The 21413-nt window shown below is 35.2% G+C and overlaps 1 protein-coding gene across 3 annotated transcripts in view; it reads right to left on the minus strand.

Moving 5' to 3' along the window:
* The window catches only part of RBM26 (RNA binding motif protein 26), a 48223-nt gene that overhangs the window by 12295 nt on the left and 14515 nt on the right, over positions 1 to 21413 (minus strand). Inside the window, exons 6-18 of one of the 3 annotated variants that reach the window (XM_066545094.1) lie at positions 20207 to 20467; positions 17828 to 18067; positions 16206 to 16346; positions 15683 to 15823; positions 14567 to 14678; positions 13630 to 13789; positions 12076 to 12240; positions 8477 to 8608; positions 7429 to 7500; positions 4177 to 4305; positions 1960 to 2034; positions 1136 to 1306; positions 370 to 474 (exon numbers count right to left, since the gene is read on the minus strand). In XM_066545094.1, coding sequence (XP_066401191.1) covers positions 370 to 474; positions 1136 to 1306; positions 1960 to 2034; positions 4177 to 4305; positions 7429 to 7500; positions 8477 to 8608; positions 12076 to 12240; positions 13630 to 13789; positions 14567 to 14678; positions 15683 to 15823; positions 16206 to 16346; positions 17828 to 18067; positions 20207 to 20467 — 1904 coding nt within the window. Of the gene's footprint in view, positions 1 to 369; positions 475 to 1135; positions 1307 to 1959; positions 2035 to 4176; positions 4306 to 7428; positions 7501 to 8476; positions 8609 to 12075; positions 12241 to 13629; positions 13790 to 14566; positions 14679 to 15682; positions 15824 to 16178; positions 16347 to 17827; positions 18068 to 20206; positions 20468 to 21413 lie in introns of all 3 variants that reach the window. The other 2 variants (XM_066545093.1, XM_066545095.1) reach the window with 2 other exon arrangements.

Consider the following 21413-nt stretch of genomic DNA (forward strand, 5'->3'; position numbering starts at 1 on the left):
CTATTTCTTAACTTGTCTGGGTCAAACACAAAAAAACCTTCAGGCAACAAGGTCATTTGTTAAACGTCAATTTAAAAACACTCCACATTCTCAAGAAAGCATTAATACCCACAAATCTATAAAATATCATGTCATCTAAATAGTTACAGAATTTAAACAGATCAGCAATTGCAATTAGAGACAATACTATTTCTCAATTCCACTGCAATAAAGTGTTTTTTTAAAACATTATTGCTAAATGTCTCCATCTACAGGCAACTTAATAGTGCACTCTGGATAAAAGAGTTCATAATACGATATGCAAGCTAATAAACATCAAGGAAAATATTTGATTAAAAGTTAATTGCTACAAAAGAAACACAAACGTACTTCCAGCTGCAGCTCTGTATATTTTCGTCGTAATTCAGTAACTTCCTCCCCAGCTTGCATCTTCTTGTATAAATCCAGTTCAGTATCTAGTAACTCCTTCTGCATCTAAGAAATTGTTATGGTAAATTATTAGCTCACAGTTCACATTCTGTACTAAGGTAACAATTGTTCAGTAAAAAGCTGTAACTTTGCAGGTATACTGCTTATTACACTGAGTTGCCACCTCCAAAAACAAACAAAGCACAAGCTTAGGAGCCTTCATGGCAAGGTAAAACTTCATCTGAGCTTTGTGATGTCAAACCTTTTAGACTACCAAGCAAAGTCAAAGCTAATGGAATTTTTTCTAAAGATACATACAATAAAAATTCAAGATGTTATGGTGATGAGATGAACTAAAAAAAGCTGAGGGAAAAGTACTTCTCACAGGTAAAATCTAAATATGGGCATCTAGATCAAAGGAAAATTGAGCAGTATAATCTTTAATCTTAAAATATTACCATATTAACGAATTTCCGTGACACAAAGAGTCACAGGAAATTACATACCAGTAGTTTGTTTTGTGTATAAAGCCTGACCAGAGGATATTTGTGCTGCCTAACTATACTATGCTCCTTTGATAAGAAGGCATAATAAACCTCACTTCAAAGAGGACCTAAAAACTAAACCAGTTTGGGTTTTAAAAACTGCTGATGGGACTACTTAGTTTTATTCTTCTGAAACAAACATGTGAATTCGTCTATTGAAAAGCTGACCAAAACTTGAGTACCTGAGTTTTAGTTTTCATGCTTTTTAAAGGAGTCCCTCCTCCTGGTGATACACCTTTTAATTCATCCTTTAACTTGGTAATGCTATTAGTCAAAATTTCCAGTGTTTTCATTATTTCTGCCTTGTCTTCTGACTTCATGGCTTTATTCTTCTCCAGCTTTGAAATCAGCATCTGTCCAGTTCAGAAAAAAAAAAAAGTCTTTTTACGCAGCAACTACTAATACAGACTTGTTTTCCAGTGGTAATTATAACTAATGGAAAAAACAAATACTGCATTTCTTTTGCTTTGACCTACAAATCAACACATAGTACCTTTAACAGTTTGTATAAATGAAAATCTTTGTCTGAATCTCTGATTCATTTCCAAATGAACATCTGATATTTCCAATTCACTTGGACAGATTTGCTTCACTTAACACTTGAATTATTTCAAAATTTTATTCAACTTAAATGACACTTTGGCTTTTTTTCTCTTCCTAAGCCTAAGTGCAGTCATGCATCATTTTCTACGTCATTCTCTCCCGCTCTTGTTGAACAGAACTTAGGCTTTCCCTTCTCCCAAACATATACATGTTGCTCCCAAATTAGGCAATATCAATTAAATTTGACATAAAATTGAATGAGCTTATAGGGTTTTATTTCAGTGAACTAATAGGACAAGTTAGATTAAAACTATAAACTTGAAATATTACGATAATGCCATTCTAAGAGAATGCTTATTTTATAGACTTTTTTTTTGTTCATTCTTACAAATCCTGAAATATTTTAAACTGAAATGAGATTTTGTAACTGAATTGGTGACTGTGTTTAATACCAGTATTTTACCTTCTGTGTTTCAATGTGCTTCTCCAAGATTTCTTGCTTCTTTTTCCTCACATCTTGTTGAAGTCGCAGTGCTTCCTAGAAGCATAAAAAGATTACAGAAAGTTTCTAGACTTTGAAGCATTAATGCCAGAATAATATACTATGACTGACAACTATACAGTAGTAACTTACAATAACAGGGGAAAAAATAGTAACAGGAAATGCAAGGTACTGATAATTCCAACTATGTTTTAGAATATAACACATCACCAAATTAAAGAAAGATCTAATTATCTTTTTTAGTTAGATCTGTGCTGGGAAGACTTTTATTATTGCTCACATATAAAGTAACACTTTACATAACTCCACTGAAAGCTGAAAGGCAACATATTACACTACCTCAAGAGGTACAGCATGCAAGTTTTAAATGCATGAGCACAATTATTTTGAAAGCAACTGTAAATCAAGCCCATCAATTAAAACACGGTGTCCAGAACTTTTACAAGTAAAAAAACCCCCTTTTTTTTCCCCTAAACATGAAGCGTCACCCAAGGAAAAGCACCTCTTGTGTATGAGCACTCTAACTGGGAACCAACAGTACAGCTACTCCATCTGCCAACAACAGAACCTTGACCAGGCAATGGGCAAATCAAAATGAACTGAAACGGATCAGTAAGTGACAACACTGCACTCCAAATGAGAAGCAGGATGAGATGCCACCCCTGCCATGCTAATGGTGCTTGTAAGAAAGCTGTTGCTTCTTGTTCTCAGATACAGAAGCCCTAGACAGCAGAAAACCCTTAAGAGCTTTGATATCAACATATTTCATGGAGTAGTAGAGGAGAGGCAGAAGATGATCAACTGAGATCAATTGCAAGTGGAATATCTTATACAAAGATTGTAAATCCACAGCAGCCATAGAAAAATAAATAGCAGTCAAGTTTCTGTATGTCTTCCCAAATACTGACAAATTCTGCTGCATGAAATGTTTGTTTTTCAATACAGTGTGCAATCATTTTTCTGAAGGGAAAGGGAAGGTAAGATAATGGGATGAATGTGAAAAAAAGCTAGGGAGACAGGAGGAAAAGAAGGGAGTCAGTCCCACAAAATAATGTTTTTCCACAAGTACTGGTATATTGTAACAGAAATCTCTGAAGGCAGGAAGGAGCACAAGATCACATGAAAAAGGAGCCAATCGCTTAGGCACAACTTCATTGTCTTCTCTCAAAAAACCCTCTACAACTGTTATGATGAGTCAAAAATTTTATTACAAGTTTTTTGCCATTTTACAGGCATTTAGCATCTTAACTTGAAAAGTAAAGGCTCTAATTCTAAAAACATGTGTTAGGGGACAAACATTAAATGAAATCTCAAAATCAGAACTGCTTTCTATAAATTCTGGACCAGTGGCAAAATTCACGTGCAGCTACAAACTGCTAGTTCAAATGACATTAGACATAAATTACAGAAATTTAGCAAAATTTTACTTGACCAAAATCTTTAACAATTATACTGATTTCAACGTTTACGTTTGGATGTAACCTTAGTATTGTAACTCGTAATTTGTGGTTAAAAAACAGTAAGGCAAACAATGTCCTGTATTCAGTTTCTCTAAATGATAAGAATAAACCTGAAGAAGGAGCTTTGCTGTGCTCTCCTGAAAATTATAAGCAAGCTAAACTATAACTGACTTATTAAGTCCAAATACATTTTTATTGCATTTCCCTTCTAACATATATAAAAAAGAGAAAGCCTAGCACTATGTAAAAATAAAAGTGGGTGCAGAAGAACTATAGCTTAGAAACAACAAAATGCAGTCATAAAATTCTCAGTTCTCTTGAAGAAACCATTTTGGTCACACGTACAAAATGCACTGATAATAGAGGCCAGCTCCAGAATAGTTTAAGAGAGAAGAACAGTGACTATACTATACTCCCTTTCACTCACAACAGACAATTCATACCTCAACGTGTAGATTCTGATTCCAGGAAAAAGTGTTTCACATTTTGAATTTCTACAGTTTTAAACCTGCTTACACTGCCTGAACATACACTGAAAAATAACAAAACAATGCTGAATTTTCTTGTAATATGTGAGGGGGGGGAAAAAACATTATAGTGAATTTAATCTTGCAACAAGTTTCATCTACGTTCTTGAGATGAATATACATAGTGCTCTATCTCTAGGCCACAAGTTCCCAACCTAGGTCCATTTTAAAAAGAAGCATATTTAATTTACCTGTTTTTTCTTCTGTGCTTCATTAGAGTCTAGCACGGAAGTGGAAACAACAGGCAAAGATTTCTGTGCTGCCTTCAAAGCAGCAGGGTTGTACACAGTTTTTGTCAAGCCAGTAGAAGTAGATAAAACCTATAGGAGGAAATCATTTTATTTTTTTGCCAGTGAATTTCAATCTTTTAAAAAACCCGCATGAGTGCTTAAAAATATATAAGCGTATTTTCTTTTGTCTCCTTTGATGATATGGAATCTAAAAATTTGGTGGAGCTATTATATTTGGAGTTGTTGAAGTTAAACAATTTCTGAAGAGGCAGCACTACATCAGATATGTAAGCTATCAACATCAGCTTATAAATCCTCTCCACTGAGATTTCGTATGCACTTCCAAGTTTCAAATACATAAATATTATGTATTTGAGCATAACTAAGGAAACAGAAGATTGAGATTTTTGCAAGAGTAACTGTTGCTTTTGTGTTTTGAAGTCTAAAATACAGTATTTCATGGCTGCATGAATTTTCCAAACAAAAGTTCAACATAATTTTAGAGACTAAGGCCCAACATTGAGACAACAGTTTCTTTTCATATGCAGTTGGTGCAAAGTAGAGCTTGCACAATCAGCAAGAAGTAACTCAAGAACAAGGAAGTCTTCAACATTATACAGCACAGGAAGACTCCTGTGTTCTCTTTCCTACATTTGTAATGAGGTATGAAATTTCTCCATGACTTACTGAGAACACTGAGAACTGCTTTACAATCTCCCTAAAACATACTATGCATTTCTCCACAATATCTGAAGATTTGAACTGTTTTCTGAGCCTGTTCCTTAAAGAGTGTTTTTGGCATGCTACTATTGAAAAATACACAGCTAAGTCATTGAGATAATATAGGTAATATGATCTTGTCCACCTTGTTAGAAAATAGAAAAATTTCTGTAATCAGTATGATTTCCAGGAGTTTAAAAATACTTTCTATCTATGTGGAAAATTAAAAGATGCATGCAGATTCTATTAGTCACCATGCACTCCATAAAATAGCAAAATGCCCACCAACAGGAAGGGGAGAAAAAAGAGATAGACAAGAAACAGAAAGGAAGAAAAGACCAAGAGCTCAGAAGAATTCACAACAGGAACAGTTCATATAAACCCTTTGCACTTCAGTGTGATATTATATTATTTCTTCCCACAGTAAAGTGTTTTCAAGAGTACACAGTGCACAGAAAACAACAGCAAAAAGAAACCAACACATGTTATGAGCTACTACAGAAGGTGGTACAAAATGCTCTAAGCAGGCCATTACAAAGATGAAGGATTTTTTTATAAATCTATTAAAGAACATTTAAGTATGCATATGTGAATCATACAGTTTCTATTACAAAGTAGCTTTAGGACAGGCTACAAGACAAACAAACAGAGGATCAAGCAAAGACAAAAATATTGACACATTCCTCTAGGCCTGAACTGTCTTCAGGGCAGAGTGAACTACATCTCCTCATCTCTTTTATGTAGGAGATGTAAGGAAAGAAGCCACAGCACCAACACAGACAAGTCAAATGCAACACTAAGGTCTTCTAAATCGCTTAATACTATTCAAGAGAAGCAATAGTGTGAATAGCGTGCATCTCTTCACAAGTCCACAAGTTATAAGTCCCTATACAGATCCTGCAAAGTCTCACAATGACTGTTTCAGCACCTTTTCTTCCTGCTCTTTGGGAAGAACAGCCACCTCTTCTCTCATTGTAAAGTTCTTGTCAAACTGTGCACTCCATCAGGCACAAAAAAAATCATCTACAACATGACACCTCTATTTTTTGACAGCTGTCAATAATTTTATCTCTAATGGTTATAGAATACAATGACTACAAACAAGGAAGGTATTTCTTTGTAAAGAGGCAGTAGTAGGTAAAAATAAGTCAAATCAGGTTCTAGAATCCTACTAAAAATGTCAAAGGAAACTGCTGTTTCACAACACATCCAGTGAACAGCCGCTCAGCAAAATCACATCTGTGCTATAAGACAACAGAACAGAAAAACATTCTAGCATAAAATTTACTCTTTGTAGAAAAGTGTTTCAGGATAATTCAATTCTTAAACAATAAGGAAAAGTATTTCCATTCAAGCTGCAAGATTGAAGCAGACTTCCTATTTATAAAGTAACCATGTACTATGTATGTAAAATGTAGAGCAGGAATATACAGCAAGGTATTTATCTGCAACTAATTTAGAGTACCAAGAATGGAACTAATCAAACTAACAACAAAATACAGGCAAGAAGCCTAGATCCATGCATTTAGAAGGACTGCTTGGCTTGAAATGAATCAAAGACACATTCTCTAATATGACAACTAATATTATCAACTTCAAGTATTGTTGCCTTTCTATGTTAAGTATCACTCTATGTAAGTGAATTTTACCTGTTAGGTGCCACTTAATCCATCAACTGCCATACTGAAAAGGGGTGGGAGGGGATGTGTGTGGGGAAATATAGTGGATGCTTCATTTATTTCAGGTCAAGCTAACTCCCAATAGAAAAGACAGATACCTAGACAGAGGAATCCTGTTACGAGGTAAAACTTTCTGTGTTTCTACTACAAGTTTTCTCAAATCAATGTTAAGAACATTGGGGAAGCCTATCCCCTGAAGTGCTAAATAGATCTGGAAACATGCATTACAAACTTTGCTACTATAGTAAACACATCAACCACTTTGTATTCTGAAAATTGGAAACACTGGCCAAAATACATAGCTCATAACCACAATTCAGATGCACCTTTCCCCCCTTACCTTCGTCCTTTCTATACTGATTAATTTCCACCTTTATCTTTTCACAAGTACTGCAAATTGTAAAACCAAATAAAACGGTAAATGTTTACAGCATCATCTTTTAAAGGTCACAGAAGACCAGAAACATTTTATAGAACTGTGTTCTACAGTGTCATATGTAATGTCAAAAATCTATTTATTTTTTAATTTTTTTTGTAGACTTCTAAACAAGTCAGGATTATGAAACATATCCAGTTCTTTGTATGACTGAATAAAAGGAACCTGATAGATTAAACAAAATCCACAAAATAGCAGCTTTTGTCCTACTTATAATCATTCAGCCATCTGCTGAGTTTTGACTTATTATACTTCCTAATACTAATCCTTCACAAATTGTTTTATTCATAGTTATGAAACAATATTGACACAAGGGGTTTGATAAAAAAATTAATTCTACGGAAAATAAATATGAGAGAATATGAAACATTTTCTTACCTTTTCAGTTGTTGGAGTAACTGGCTTTGACACAAAACCCAGTCTATCCTTCACAGATAATTTAGTCACATTCTAAGAAAACAAAGCATAATTATAGTTCAAATGTACACTACAAGCACTAGCAATTTAGAAAAAATATTTAATAAAATCATAACTTTTAAGCAACAGTAGAAGAAAAATATTCAAACAATAAAATTCATTTTAGATATTTGATTTTTCAGTTAATATAAGTCTATAATTGGGTAAGACAAATACAAAGCCAATTTGGAATCAAAGATTATCCTACATATTTTTTGCAAGAAGTTCCAGACATGCTATCTGGCAGAGGATTATCTGCACAGGCCCTTTAAATACACTACAGCTCTTGTGCTCTGTAATCTGCTATTTGCAGATTACATCTGTATCAAATGCAGAAAGTTGCTTGAATTTAAATTACAAATGTGTTCTGATTTGTGCCGGTCTTCCTTTCCAAAGGTAAAACCAAAGCAGTGGCATAATGCTAATAAGGAAATGTTGCAAATATAATAAAACATTAAAGACTATTTCTAATGGGAGTAACACACCAGATTCTGTCATTATTCACACTGGTACTGTGGTTACATTCTTCCTTTTATTAGGGGAGAGGAACAAATTCTAAAAACTCTTCTAGATACAGAGCTTCATTCTCTAATGGTTTTAGGTGTTTAACAGATAAAATACAAATATAAAGAAAAAAATTAGCTTTTAGTTCTTTGGATAGAGATTCACTTTATTTTGAAATCTGACACCAGCAATATAACACAACAATCCTGAAAGAGTCTGAAAGCCTTTCAGTTTTTCTTTTTGAACTATGTAAAAAGCTACAATACTAAAAAATTAAGTACCAGGCTCAGGTAAAAAAGCCAAATATCATTGCACTGAGGAAAACTTTAATAGGAAAACACCACTAACAATGTAAGCAGAAGCACTTTGAAGTAGTAAATGTGTACTTGCACCACAGAACTAACTGGTACATTCATACACTACTTCAGAAAGAACAGGCAACTGAATTCCTCACTAGGATACAAACCTGAGCGACTTCTGCGTTGGCACCCTGTGCTTCTGCAGGTTCAATAGTGCTCGCAGGTACCGGGCCGAGCCGCTCCTTCACCGACTGCTTCACTACAGGCAACGTGGGCTGCTGCACTAAGGGCTGGATCACCTGCAACACCGCCCCAGCCCCCAAAAGGCACAGCACAAGATTAACAACAGAAGGCTGCTACACGTGTCATTCAGTTAGTACACAATGAAATTACAATGGAATTTATGTTTACACTTCTTCCCTTCTACCATTCATCTGACGGGATAAACAAGCACTTCATGAAATTTATTATGTTATACTGAATATCTGTGTAGCGTGAGTTGTAATAACATTCATTCTACACTTACAACTTAGAGAAGAGACCAAACAACTGATTTATTTCTATTATTTACATTTAATAGAATTTAATAGAATACATTTAACTTAAATTCTACCTGTTAGAACAAAATAAAATGTAATAAAGAGGTCTTCTGATTCCTCTCACAACTCTTTCACCATCAACTATTTAGTTACGAAAAAACAGAATACAAACTTGTATCACAAAGACTCTCACTTTTTACAGTGATAGGTCACACTTTTCATCTCCTCTCTGTTTAACTTGGAGAAAATAGAAAAAAAAGAAACATGCAGTCATGGGACTGAAGAATAAGAAAAGAGAGCAGATAATCTGTGAATCTACAATGGATATACCCTGACAAGCTAACACCTTTCCTTTTTTATTCTTCGACAAAAACATTCAATGGTTAAGACCAAAAAATATGCTTCCAAGCAAGCTTACTGTCATATTTATAGCTCTCAGAAGGTCACCTAATCCATTTCTCTCCACTGCAGGGCAAAGTCAGTTTTGCCATTACTGACAGTATCTATCTATCTCGTTCTTACAAATTTCAGATGAAACAGGTCCTGTCACCTCTCTAAGCAGAAGTGCTTCAGGATACTTTGGCATTAGAAAATGTTTTTTTAATATTTAACCTAAATCTCTTTGTGCTGCCTTTTAGGCCTAGAACTTCCTGTTTTATCTGCCTCAGATGTGGAAAGCATATTATTTTCTGCTTCTTGGCAGAAGCCTTTTATTTGATGATTTATTATACTTGACTCCCACCATCATTACTTAAGTACTTCCACCTCTCTCGAAATTCTACAGCAAAGAATTTCCAAAGTAATCTTGCTGATAAAATAGCAATGGTTAAGCAATTGTGCTGGACCACATATTACTGAAGGGACAATTTAAAAGTCAACTGACTTTACACTGAACAAAATTCAAAAGCCTGTCTTGGTGCCTGATAGACAAAACCTGGTTGGAAGCCATTATAAATACAGGTGAAATTAATTAACCCATAATTAATTAATGTAACAGAAATCTTGACAAAAATATAAGTATTTATAGTATATGAAGAAGTATAAAGCTTCCATACTACTCACAGATATGATACCAAATATTAATTTCAACAAAAAGAGAAGTAAATATTCATGCTCCTGAAATACTTATGAACAAAAAACACGTGTTTACTGACTCAATAATTTGTTAGATGTTATATCTTGGAGTAGAAGAACATAGAAGCGTTGTACTTAAAATTTTAATTTTCTGTTAAAAGTTTTTCTTGTTACTGTGTGCCTTCTGTTGCTGATAACAGACTTCAAAATGCAGTCTGCTGACATGTGCTAAATGGCTGTTCTGGGTGAGGCAGGAACATCTAATACTGTCCCCAGGACTAAGGGGAATTCATTCTCAAACCAGCAAAGTTAACTTGCTAAAGGTGGTGTGATTGGAAGCTGTTAACACTACTAAAAATTATGGGACTACTACAAATAAGACCTATATAGATTGAATGCTTGTTTGGAAATATAGAGTTAATACTCCAATAATACTCTGAACAGCATAATCAGCAAATAAGCTGATAGCATAGTCCAAGCTATCCTTTGAGTAAGAGGGAATGTCTACAGGAATGCAAATGACGTACTCCACTGCCCTCTTCTGGCTGAGAGGAAAATCAGACTTAGAAAATAAATACCCTTTTTGAGCAGCACTACTTTAGACAAAGTATTAAAGATACTGATAAAATCTAAAGGATAATAACAGGGAAGACAGTGAGATAGATGTCATTTAAAACCGAATTTTGAAGATAAAAATCAGGGCGTTTCTTACAAAGAAGGAGGGAAAGAAAACTGCTAAAATGCTGTACAGCAGGATTGCCATGGAAAATCAGGTCACTGATTCTAAATGATGATGACACGCACCATCAAGAGGAAGTAGGAATTCTCAACTCAGAGCAGCAACTGAAAGAATCCCCTAAATAAAGTCATTCACATATCAGATCAGCATATATAATTAAGTGACCATTTCTTCTACAGAGCCTGTCTCGTATTTTTGAAGTGCAGAATGTGCTGCTCCACACTGATGGCAAATCCAATAGAGCAGGATACACAGATATTTTGAAGGACTTGTTACACCAGCCGCTAACTGAGAAGACTCAACTCAATAACCCAGAGAGCCATGGCAAACCCAAGGTTCCTCTTCTGCTTGAGAACAGCCACTGCTGTACTGCTGACAAGTCTGATTTGGCCTGACACAGGTTACAAATCTACCCTTCACAACAGTAATTGCTGTTTTATTGTTTTTAATGTTGCCAATGCTGCTACGAACATGACAACTTCCAAAGGTGTCTCTGCAATTCAATAAAAAAATGTAGATCAGAGTATTTCAGTTGTAAGGGACCTGCAACAATCATCTAGTCCAACTGTCTGGTCAGGACTGACCAAAAGTTCAGGGTTGACCAGAAGTTTAAAGCACATTGTTAAGGATTCTGTCCAAATACCTCTTAAAAAGAGTGACAGGCTTGGGGCCATCAGCCACCCCTCTAGAAAACTGGTTTCATTGTCTGACCACTCTCTCAGCAAAGAAATGCTTCATGCCCACTCTGGACCTCTTGTGATACACCTCCAATCCATTCCCAGACATTCTATCCCTGGATATCATAGAGATCATCAACTACCTCCCTACTTAAAAACATCCCTGATACCTTCCTAGAAAATCAGTCTCTGTAATGCAGTTCTTTTCCACTGCTGTTTGCAAGTCCTCAGATCTATGTGTGTATACACAGAGACACCTATGTGTAAACCAAATTCTTCTGTTACTTTGTACAACAATACGCATGCTCAACAGGAAGGGAAAGACCAGAGTCTAATGGAAGAAAATGGAGATCATCTTTCATGAAAAGAAATATAGCTCTGCTGCCTTTCTTATCCTCACCAAAAAAAAATCAAAAAGCCTATATTAATTAAAGCAAAATAGACGTTATTCAGCAGAGAGCTTCATCAAATCTTGCTTGACATGATAACAGAGTAGAATACACGGAAAGTCACAGAAGAGCTTTCCTTAAATAACTTCAGTCTCATCTTGCTAATCAACTGCTGAATGTTGCATATCAGGTCAAATAATTTACAACTGAAGAGTGACTTTGGAAATTAATTACATGAAGTAGTCATTATTTCAAAAGGACTTAGTTTACTTGATATAAACAGTCTCTTAAAAATGTTTTGAAGATTCTTTTTTACATAATATGCTAAAACAGACTTAGATCCTCTACCTTCTGTGTGGTAGTCTGGATTTGTGGTGCGCTGCCTTCTCGATGCCAATAAACTTTAATAAAACGATTATTTAATACTGCTTCTGTACTTGATATAGCTTTCTTTGCTTCCTCATGGGTGGCAAACTGAATAAGGGCACCTTCTGGATCACCCTGATATGCAACCTAAGATTTAAAACAGAAGAACAAAACTTACCACACAGAGGATTCTCATTTGTGTCTAAATTATCATTAAATCATTAGCTTTTAGGCTTAGAAGCTCACAATTTACACCCAAATCCCAATACGTGTCATTAGATAAATACTTCCCATTCATGAGCCCGTTTGAAAGGCCTGGTGTCAAAATCAACCTTGAGTTTATGCTAATAAACTTTAAGAATAGTTTAAAAAACCTCAAACTAACAAAGTAAAGCAAAACCCCCAGTCAACCAGTATTTCTGTTTGCAAATATGAGCAGTTGTTTGAAAGACAAAAGGAAGCATCAGCAAAGTAAAGAAAATTACTATGAAAAATGCAGGGGTCAGATAGTAAATGTCCTATCTAATATTAGAGCTAGACAGCAAAGTTCATGTTGATTTCCCTCCTTTGAGCATTAACACATCATTTTAGCTTCCAAAGCCAAGATTTTATTCTGCAAGAAGAGCATCGCTTGCAATCTCCATATACATACCTGTCTCTCCATACACATCCATGTTTTACTTGCCTTAATGAATAATATTGCCTGCTAATACACCATATTCTTAGGTAAACTACAGAAAAGCTTAAGAAATATTTAATAGCAATTAAGAGAGATTTAAAATCCCTCCAGTGTTCAGACAGGCACAGAGTGTTTATCCTGTACTGTATCGGTATGTACAAAAATATTGCTGCACTTCTTCATTCCAGCCCTCAGTACAAACAAGAAAGGGCTTAGAAAAATGCATGGTAGCACCTGAAACTTGTTGATAATGAAGCACAGTGAAAGGTCACACTGAGTAGCTCAGAGACTGGGTATGAAATATTGACATTACACATGCAGCCTGCAATATATATGTAACATCAGCCTAAGTCAGGCCCTAGTTCTTTCACTGCTTTCCTCTCTCTTCAATTGCTTATTGGGTGACTCCAATAAATCACAAAGTAATTTTAAGGGACAAACCGTCATTACCATGGAAAGCAATTATGTCACAGGGATTGCCTTCTGGATGAGAAATGCAGGTTTTCTGTATTTACAATTTATCTCTGAATATACAGTGTTTATGAGAGCATAGCCAAACTTGATAAAATGTGTGAGAAAAACCCACGTGCAATCAATTTTCAATGTTTTAAACAATATCTCTTAAAAGTCTTATCTCTGAGGAACAAATTTGTTAAAAATCTAAAAGATTACTAGAACATTTTATTTCTGCTTCTTCAATGGCAATATCATTAAAACCAATGAGATCTTGTTTAAGAAACAAGTTAGGAAAATAATTAAGGGTTTCAGGGAACCAGGAAAAAAAATGGTATTCTTCTTTCAGCAACTACCACTACCTTTACATCAAAATGTATTGCTTTCTCTTTGTTGACTCTTACCTGCAAGTTGACTAAGTTTCCAAACTTACTGAAGTGCTCATTAAGTTTGCTGATGTTGTTAAGTTCTGGTGGAACTTTTCTCAATTCAAGTTTTGTATTTTCATTTCCAAACTGCACTTTCTTCTGGAAACCTGGACTATTTGTTCTGTTAAAATTTTGCCTGCAACAAATAAAAAATCAAGCCAGAAATCCATAGCAAACTAGCAAACACAATGTTAAATTCTATATGCTTACACAGAAGCATGTGTGTATGAGACACAAAGATCTGCAGACTTAAAAAATAATGCAATTTTAGAAGAGTGAAGGAGAGTACAGCACACACACCATACAACTGCTATTTTCCCCACTGATATTCTCAGCACACCTCAGCACATAAATCTGTGAAATAATTCATATTTATTTTCTCATGTCAGTGTAATTCCTGACTTTTACATTGCTTCTTTCCAAAAACTATTTCTTAGTTATTCCATGAAACTTTCCCACTACTGTTTCAAATAACTATTACTTCAAGGCTTTCCTCACTCCCAGCAATCTCTTAAAATCCCTTCCAACCTTGCACCCTCTATTTTTTTCTCAGTAACATACCTGGCAACTCAAATCAAAATAGCAGTGATAAAATTCACATTTCATAACTAAAATCAGTCATCTCTAACAACCATCACACTGCAGCTTCCCTGTTTCTTATATTGCGCCAACTTTCAAGGAACAGATCTTAGTATCATGCAAAGAAACTTCATCTATCTGTATACTACCTTTGATAGAAGACAGTCAAATAAATACAGCTCACACTATAGTATGACTTACTTTAGTACCACCAGTGTACTCAGTTTCACTTGCTTGCAATTTAAATATATACATATATACATGTTTCAGATTTCAGTAAAGCAGTTAATGAAATTCCAGCTCTTAAGCCAACACTGTGTTAACAGTCACTCACTTGTCAAACCAAGTCTTCTTTGTAGGAACTCCACCATCCCCTGCACCAATTGTTCTTTTCCTGGATTCAGCATCTACCACTATTCTCATACTACTTTTATTAGGAGGTTTTTCTGTAAATAGATGAGAAGATTTTACTTTTTTATAATTTATTTTCTGTGCATTTGATTGTAAAAAAATATTCTGCTCACATTGAATTTGCACTGAAAAGCACAATTGTTTATTTTGAAATTACTATGATTATTGTTCTGACTGAATCAAACCTTGGTCACAGACTTCTTAACTATCAACAGATGTTGTGACAGATCAAAATAGCTAATAGCACTCATTTTGTCACAGTAACATCACACATACAGAAAACAAAAGAGGTGTGACAGAAGGCATCTGCCTCGAGATGACTGTGCTCTGATTCACAATGATTCACAATGTCCCATGCAATACTCTGAGGCTCACACCACTCCAGCTAACACCTCCATTCTACTATTAGATGGCACACACAAAAATGGTCATGATAGGAAATGCACATTACTCCAGGGCAATAGCACCTAGGAGCAAGATTTATGGATGGACTGGGAAAGGAGTCACTTTTGCTGAAGAACAGGAATCACACTGGGGGACTCCTCACTGAAAATACACCAACAGAAACATAGTAAGATTAAATAGAAATACATACAAGTGCAAATAAAAACCACATTAAAAATGGTTTTATCCCTCTTCCATTCTTATTTTGTGTGCTGCTGCTTCTTCTCAGGACCACAGGAACTGTGATGTTAAGATTATTCATGCATAAAACTGCTACCAGATAAAAATGACTCCCTCCTCTATAAGCAAAAATCATCCTGAGATTCTACTACAGAAACATTAACATTTTTCTGTACAAAAGATATACAAAGTGACCAGTTACTACAGCTAAACTGCAATACTCTAGCAAGAGATTTCATTCTACCTGTAAAAATGCACAAAGCAATTATAGACATAGTTTCCTATTCAACTAAACATCTCTTAATTCCAGAAGATTTTAGGAAAATGCTGTATTTTCCAGTATTCTCTGCCAAGTTCCTCAACCTGCATTAATGTAAAAAAATCAGCTAAACTAAGTATAGCTTTGAGAGCATACCTCTGGGTGGTAGATCCATATCACCTGATGTGAGTCCTATCAAATTTGGTCTTTGGGCATGTACTCTATGTCTATACATAGGTCTTGAAGTATTTGTTATACTTGGAGCTTCTGGATTATAGCCATCTGTGTCATACGTTTCTGGTAACAAAGAAATTGTCTAATTAAAATAAATTGCAGTTAAAACCCTTAAGCTTTCAGATATAATATTTAATTTAATTACAATATAGAGTTACAATAAAAGACTTGTATAACCACTATCATAAAAAACCATCATGCCAAGTTTTCTGCTTTAACACAATGAAAATATTACTCTCCAGTCAAAATTCACACTTTATAGGCAAATTTTACTTTACATCTTGAATTAAGTCTGAAAAGAAGAAAGTTAATTTACTGTCACAATCTATACGATACAAATTTATTCTCCCAAACTATGACATTATAATCTCTATAAAGTACAGTATAGTATGAATCAATGTTATTCTATTTAGCAAACCTTGTGGGCAAAGCCTCAGTACTACACCTGCTGTAAAAAGAGAGGGTGGAGCAGGAGGCGGCTGGTGATGAATACCCGTGGTAACAACAGTAGGAACTGAGCTGGTTGCTGAGTTTGGGGGGGCATCCATGCCAGCAGGCTGCAATGGTGGAAGGGGAGGGGGTGGTCCTGTAAAAAACAAAGGAAAATGCTGCATTCATTTATTATCCACTACACTTTCATTACACTCCCCTCATAAGGAAACTGATCTGAAATGCTTTTAAGGTTATTTAAGAAAAAAGGGGCTGAGAGGGCACATCTGTAGACTTGATGCTGTACCACAAATTCACATGAAACCACCCCCAACAGCAAATGACTCAGAACTTGGATTAGACAGAAAAGCATTTGAATCATTTAACATTTCTCCAAACACCTTCTTTCTACAAGTAAAATTTAATTGCTAGACCAGTATTCATCTTTACCAAATGAAGCATTTTAAAATGCTCAATAAAAGCTGATCAAAGAAACAAATTCTATTTTTGAAGTAAAAAAGTATTTTCTAATATTACAAAAATATGCCATGATGACAATAACTAACTTGACTGAAATTATTTTTCCAAACAATCAAGAAGAAACCTTCAACTCTAATGGAACTCTTCTTAAAATTGAGGGAGTTTTTTTGTTTGGTTGGTTTGACTTTTTTTAAAACAGGTAATGTGACTCCTTCAAAGCTAAGCAGTCAAGCCTGATCTTCAGTTTAATCATTGACAAGAGTAGGTTTTGGGAAAAGTTATAAAGTGATATATCTGAACTTGGGAACCAGATCTGAAAATAGCATGTAAGGCAGAACTGCCCAAACCAGAGGAAGTTACATTCTATATTAACTGAAATAAATACATTCATTCATATCTTTCTTAAATATACTATCAACAGGAAATTAAAACAGTTAAAGAAACCTCTAAACAATATCAAATATCAATTACTCCTGAATAATTTTAGGAAGTGGGACACACCCAAGTTAGGAAAAAAATAGAGAAAGGAATAATCACATAAAACTAACATAACAGCTTTTAAACCACACAAGGCAGCTGAGTACGAAACTTTAACTACTTTATAAATGACAGCCAAGCACATAAGTTTTCATGTAATTCTTAGTGCTTCAGCTGAAGTACTTTCCAGTGAAACAGTAAACAAAGCTGAGACTTTTTCTTAGTAACAAGTTTAGTTTTAAAATTAATCTCAAGTGGTATTTTCAGGTATAAATTTGATGTGGTGATGAATTATCTTTACTTCTATTACTGTGAATGAAACAGTAAGGATCAGTTGTTTCCAGGATTTTCACTTTGATCGTAGTCAATTTTGGACAACTTCTCCTATAATACTCAAGGAACTGAATTTTGCCATGTCATGCTTTTGCTTAAATACAATGAAAATATTATTCCATATTAAAGAGTAGTCATATTTAGCATGGAGCATTTTACAATAACCAACTCTGCAATCATTATCATCAGACAGAATAATTTTGAGGTAAGCTATGCCATAGCAGAGCACAGTTCAACTTTACATAATACAGCTGGGATTCTTCAAAACAGCTTTTTGCACTGCATACAATTCAAGTAAGATCCAGGCTTTCCTAAAAAAAACCCCTGGGTTTAATCTTTTGTAATTACCTGTTACAGGTGGAAGGCTAGGTGGTAAGGGGCCTGGTGGTGGTACTGGAGGTCTAAGGTTAACAGGAGGAGGACTGAGAATTGGTGGAGGGGGAGGAAGTCCAGGAGGAGGTGGTCCTTCGACAACAGGGGGTTGTGCTGGAAAAGGCAGAATGCCAGGAAGATTCACATCTTCTACCACTACTGGATCGCTTCCATGATCAAAAGGGCACATGTCTCCTCTCATACAGAAACCCTTCTCTGAAAGATCAAAAAGAACTGATGTTAGTATTCAGGTGTAGCTCGATTCAGGGTAGATACAAGACATTCAATGTGTAATGTGGCAGTTTGTAAATTAAGAGCTCCACATACCAGCAGAAGCTTAGATTAGAAAATGAAATTGTTTAACTTTATTCTAAACAGTCAGCACACACAGACATTGCAGAAACTTGCTAGGACAAAAGTGTTTTAATTTATTGTTAAAGAACTAATTCTGCACTGTATTATAACAAATGGTGAAAGCAAAGAATGAACTCTAGATGTCATCACATTAACAAAATCAATTTGTTTCTAAGCAAAAAGTGCAGATGCTAGGATTGAGAAACCCCAATTAAAAGTTAGAAGTTAGTATTATGAAATTCCAACATGAGCAAATTCACTCACTTTTTTCCTCTTTTGCAATTATTTCAGGAAACATTATAAACATTTGCCATAGTTCAATGTGGTTACATAAGAACAAAATTTGTTATTTACAAATAACATATGCATTTGTAAATATTAAATATACATAAATAAAAATGAATACACATTCACTTTTTTTTTACATACAAGTCAAACATAGAAGGAGGTCAGAGGAGGGCCACAAAAACTACCAAAAGCCTGAAGCACCTCTCTTATGAGGAAGGGCTGAGAGTTGGAGCTGTTCAGACTGGAGAAAAGAAGGCTCAGAGCAGCAAATTTAAGTACTCACTGCAGCCTTTATACTTCAAACTTTCTGGTGGGACATGAAGTGATAGGACCAGGGGTCACAGTTTTAAACTAAAAAATAGTAGATTCAAAGCAAATATAAGAAAAAGAAATTATTATAATGAGGGTGGTTAAACAGTGGAAGAGGTTGCCCAGAAAAGCGGTGGATGCCCCATCCCTGGAAACATTCAAGGTCATACTGGAGTGGGCTCTGAGCAACAAGATCTCATTGAAGATGACCTTGCCTACTGTAGGGATGCCAGACTAGATGACTTTAAAGGGCCTTTCTAGCCCAGACTCTTCTATTATTATCTGTTTAGCAACAGTGTTCACAGAAACAACACCAAAATACCAGTCAATGCAATACAGGGAAAAGGCTGAAACACCTTCTGGTAAATAGGAAGAAAGAGGAGTGCTCACTTCCTCAAAACATGATATGGGGAAGCAGTATGTATTACCTCATCTTCAAGAAGAGTTATAGAGCACATTAAATTGAAACGTTGAACAAAACCAGAATTTCAGCAGAGGGTAAAGTTGAAAATTTGCAAGTGCAAATAGGAAGAACTGTATGATGGAAACATGTAGCCACTGAAGATAGAAAACTTCAAAACGAAATGACACATTCACAATTCCACTTGTTCCATATCGCTGTGATGTACACTGGCAAAGCTATTCTTTGTCAGTACAACTCTGCCAACACTTGAAAGCTCAGTTTCCCTTTGTTTTTACTTAAAAAAAAAATCTAATCAGAGTTCTGAATGTAAACTGGCCTAGAACTTAAACTTCTCATTGTGGTATGCAATAAAACAACAACAAAATCCATCAGAAACAACTTTACAGGAAGATTTCAACTGTCCTGAGTTCACAGGTTGACGGGTTGAGTTTAGTTAAGGCACTGCCAGCTGCAGCAGCCTCTTGTGTGTATTTTGGCACAAGACATTTAAAATGAAAGCTTAAGACAGAGATAAGTGAAAACCTAGCCAGTTTTAAGAAACACCTACACAGAAAGAAATGAGCTTGGGAAGTTTCAGCTCTAGACCTTTCTAGTTAAAAACTGTCTGTTAGTTAGGATAGAATGAAATAGGATGAGACCAGTAAGGTGCCAACCATTGTCAAAACCACCACACACAGAATTTGATTGGAACATGACCTAAGACAGAAAGCCTGGGTAAAAATGGATTTTTTTAATATACTCTTTCTAATTTATACAAAATAGTCTTAGCAAGTAAAAAAATAGACAAACACTAAAAGAGCAAGGTGTCTGAAGTCAGTAAGAAGTGGTAACATGGTAAAATTTGCAATCAGGAAGTGTGCAATAGAAAAACCCCACTATACTAGAGAAGATCAGAAAAAGAAGGGTGAATTACCTCAATCTTTTCATAAAGGGGACAATCATAGCTGCAGGAAGCAATTAAAAAATTAAAATGTACTTACCATCATAATCTCTACAGCGTTTCTTTGGCAGCGGAGGTCTTCCATAGGAGTTGTGGTCCAGCTGCTCTTCATGGAACTCCGACCAACTTTCAGTAGTGTTATTTCCATGATGAGCAGGAGCAATAACAGTAATAGTACTGCTCAGTGTAGGGACAGGGTAGTGGCCAGATGAAATATTTGTCACAGAAGAAACTGGAGTATAATTGTTCTCTAATGGATCTGTTCTATCCATGTCATATTTTGGCTTTCCTAAATCCCTTTCTGTAACAAAAAAATAAAAATAAAAATTATACTGAGTAATTCCTTAGCCACCTTTTTACCAGAAGCAGCCACTACTCTCTAAGTATCTTTACTCCACATCAACTCAATACATATACACAATAATTGAAATGTTTTACAGGTTGCCCAAAGTGCCTGTTGAGTCTCCACCCTTGGAGTTATTTATAACCCAGTTGGTCCTAAGCAATCTGCTCCAGTTTATTTGTTTTGATAAAGGGTGTTAGACTACACCACCTTCAAAGGTCTCCCACTAACCTCAGCTATTCCATGATTCTACATTCCAAAGGTTTAATCAGAAAAATAATAATCTCTGAAGTACATAGTCAGTCCCTGGGCAATTTTAATAACAGATATAGCCACAGTAGAGCAGATATCCAATTTAACTTCGGGCAGAGCACATCTTCTTTAGTGACGGATGTAAGAACTTCAGATGTAAAATTTTTTTGAATAAAGGGAAGCAATGGCAACAAAAAGGTAACCACAGCTTGAAAATACTATAAAAGTTACAAATCTTTAATGTTTCAAGACAATGTTACTGTTGTGTCTTCATTTTGTTGATCTTCATTTTCTGTTGCACTCAAATGCATGTATTTATTGCATGCAAAGCTTTGCCTTAATAGGTGAAATGATAATGCTTGACAGGTGTGGAACACTCCTGGGCAGATAGAGCAAGTAAAATGACCTTTCATTCTGAATACATACAAACTATTCTCTTCATTTTCTAGTATTACCACCAAATAAAAAGTAAGTACCCCATTTAAGACAGACTAATTATGTCATGACATAAGTTAACAGACTTAAATAACTCCACATTAAAGGAACATTATGAAATGTCTTAAAGATGGCTCATCAGTGTGGGTAAAACAGGCTTTTCTTCATGTTCTAAGAAACAAAGCTTTCACTATAAAATATTATCCATAAGGTACTG

The sequence above is a fragment of the Molothrus aeneus genome, chromosome 2, assembly GCF_037042795.1.
Source record: "Molothrus aeneus isolate 106 chromosome 2, BPBGC_Maene_1.0, whole genome shotgun sequence".
Classification (NCBI taxonomy): Eukaryota; Metazoa; Chordata; class Aves; order Passeriformes; family Icteridae; genus Molothrus; species Molothrus aeneus.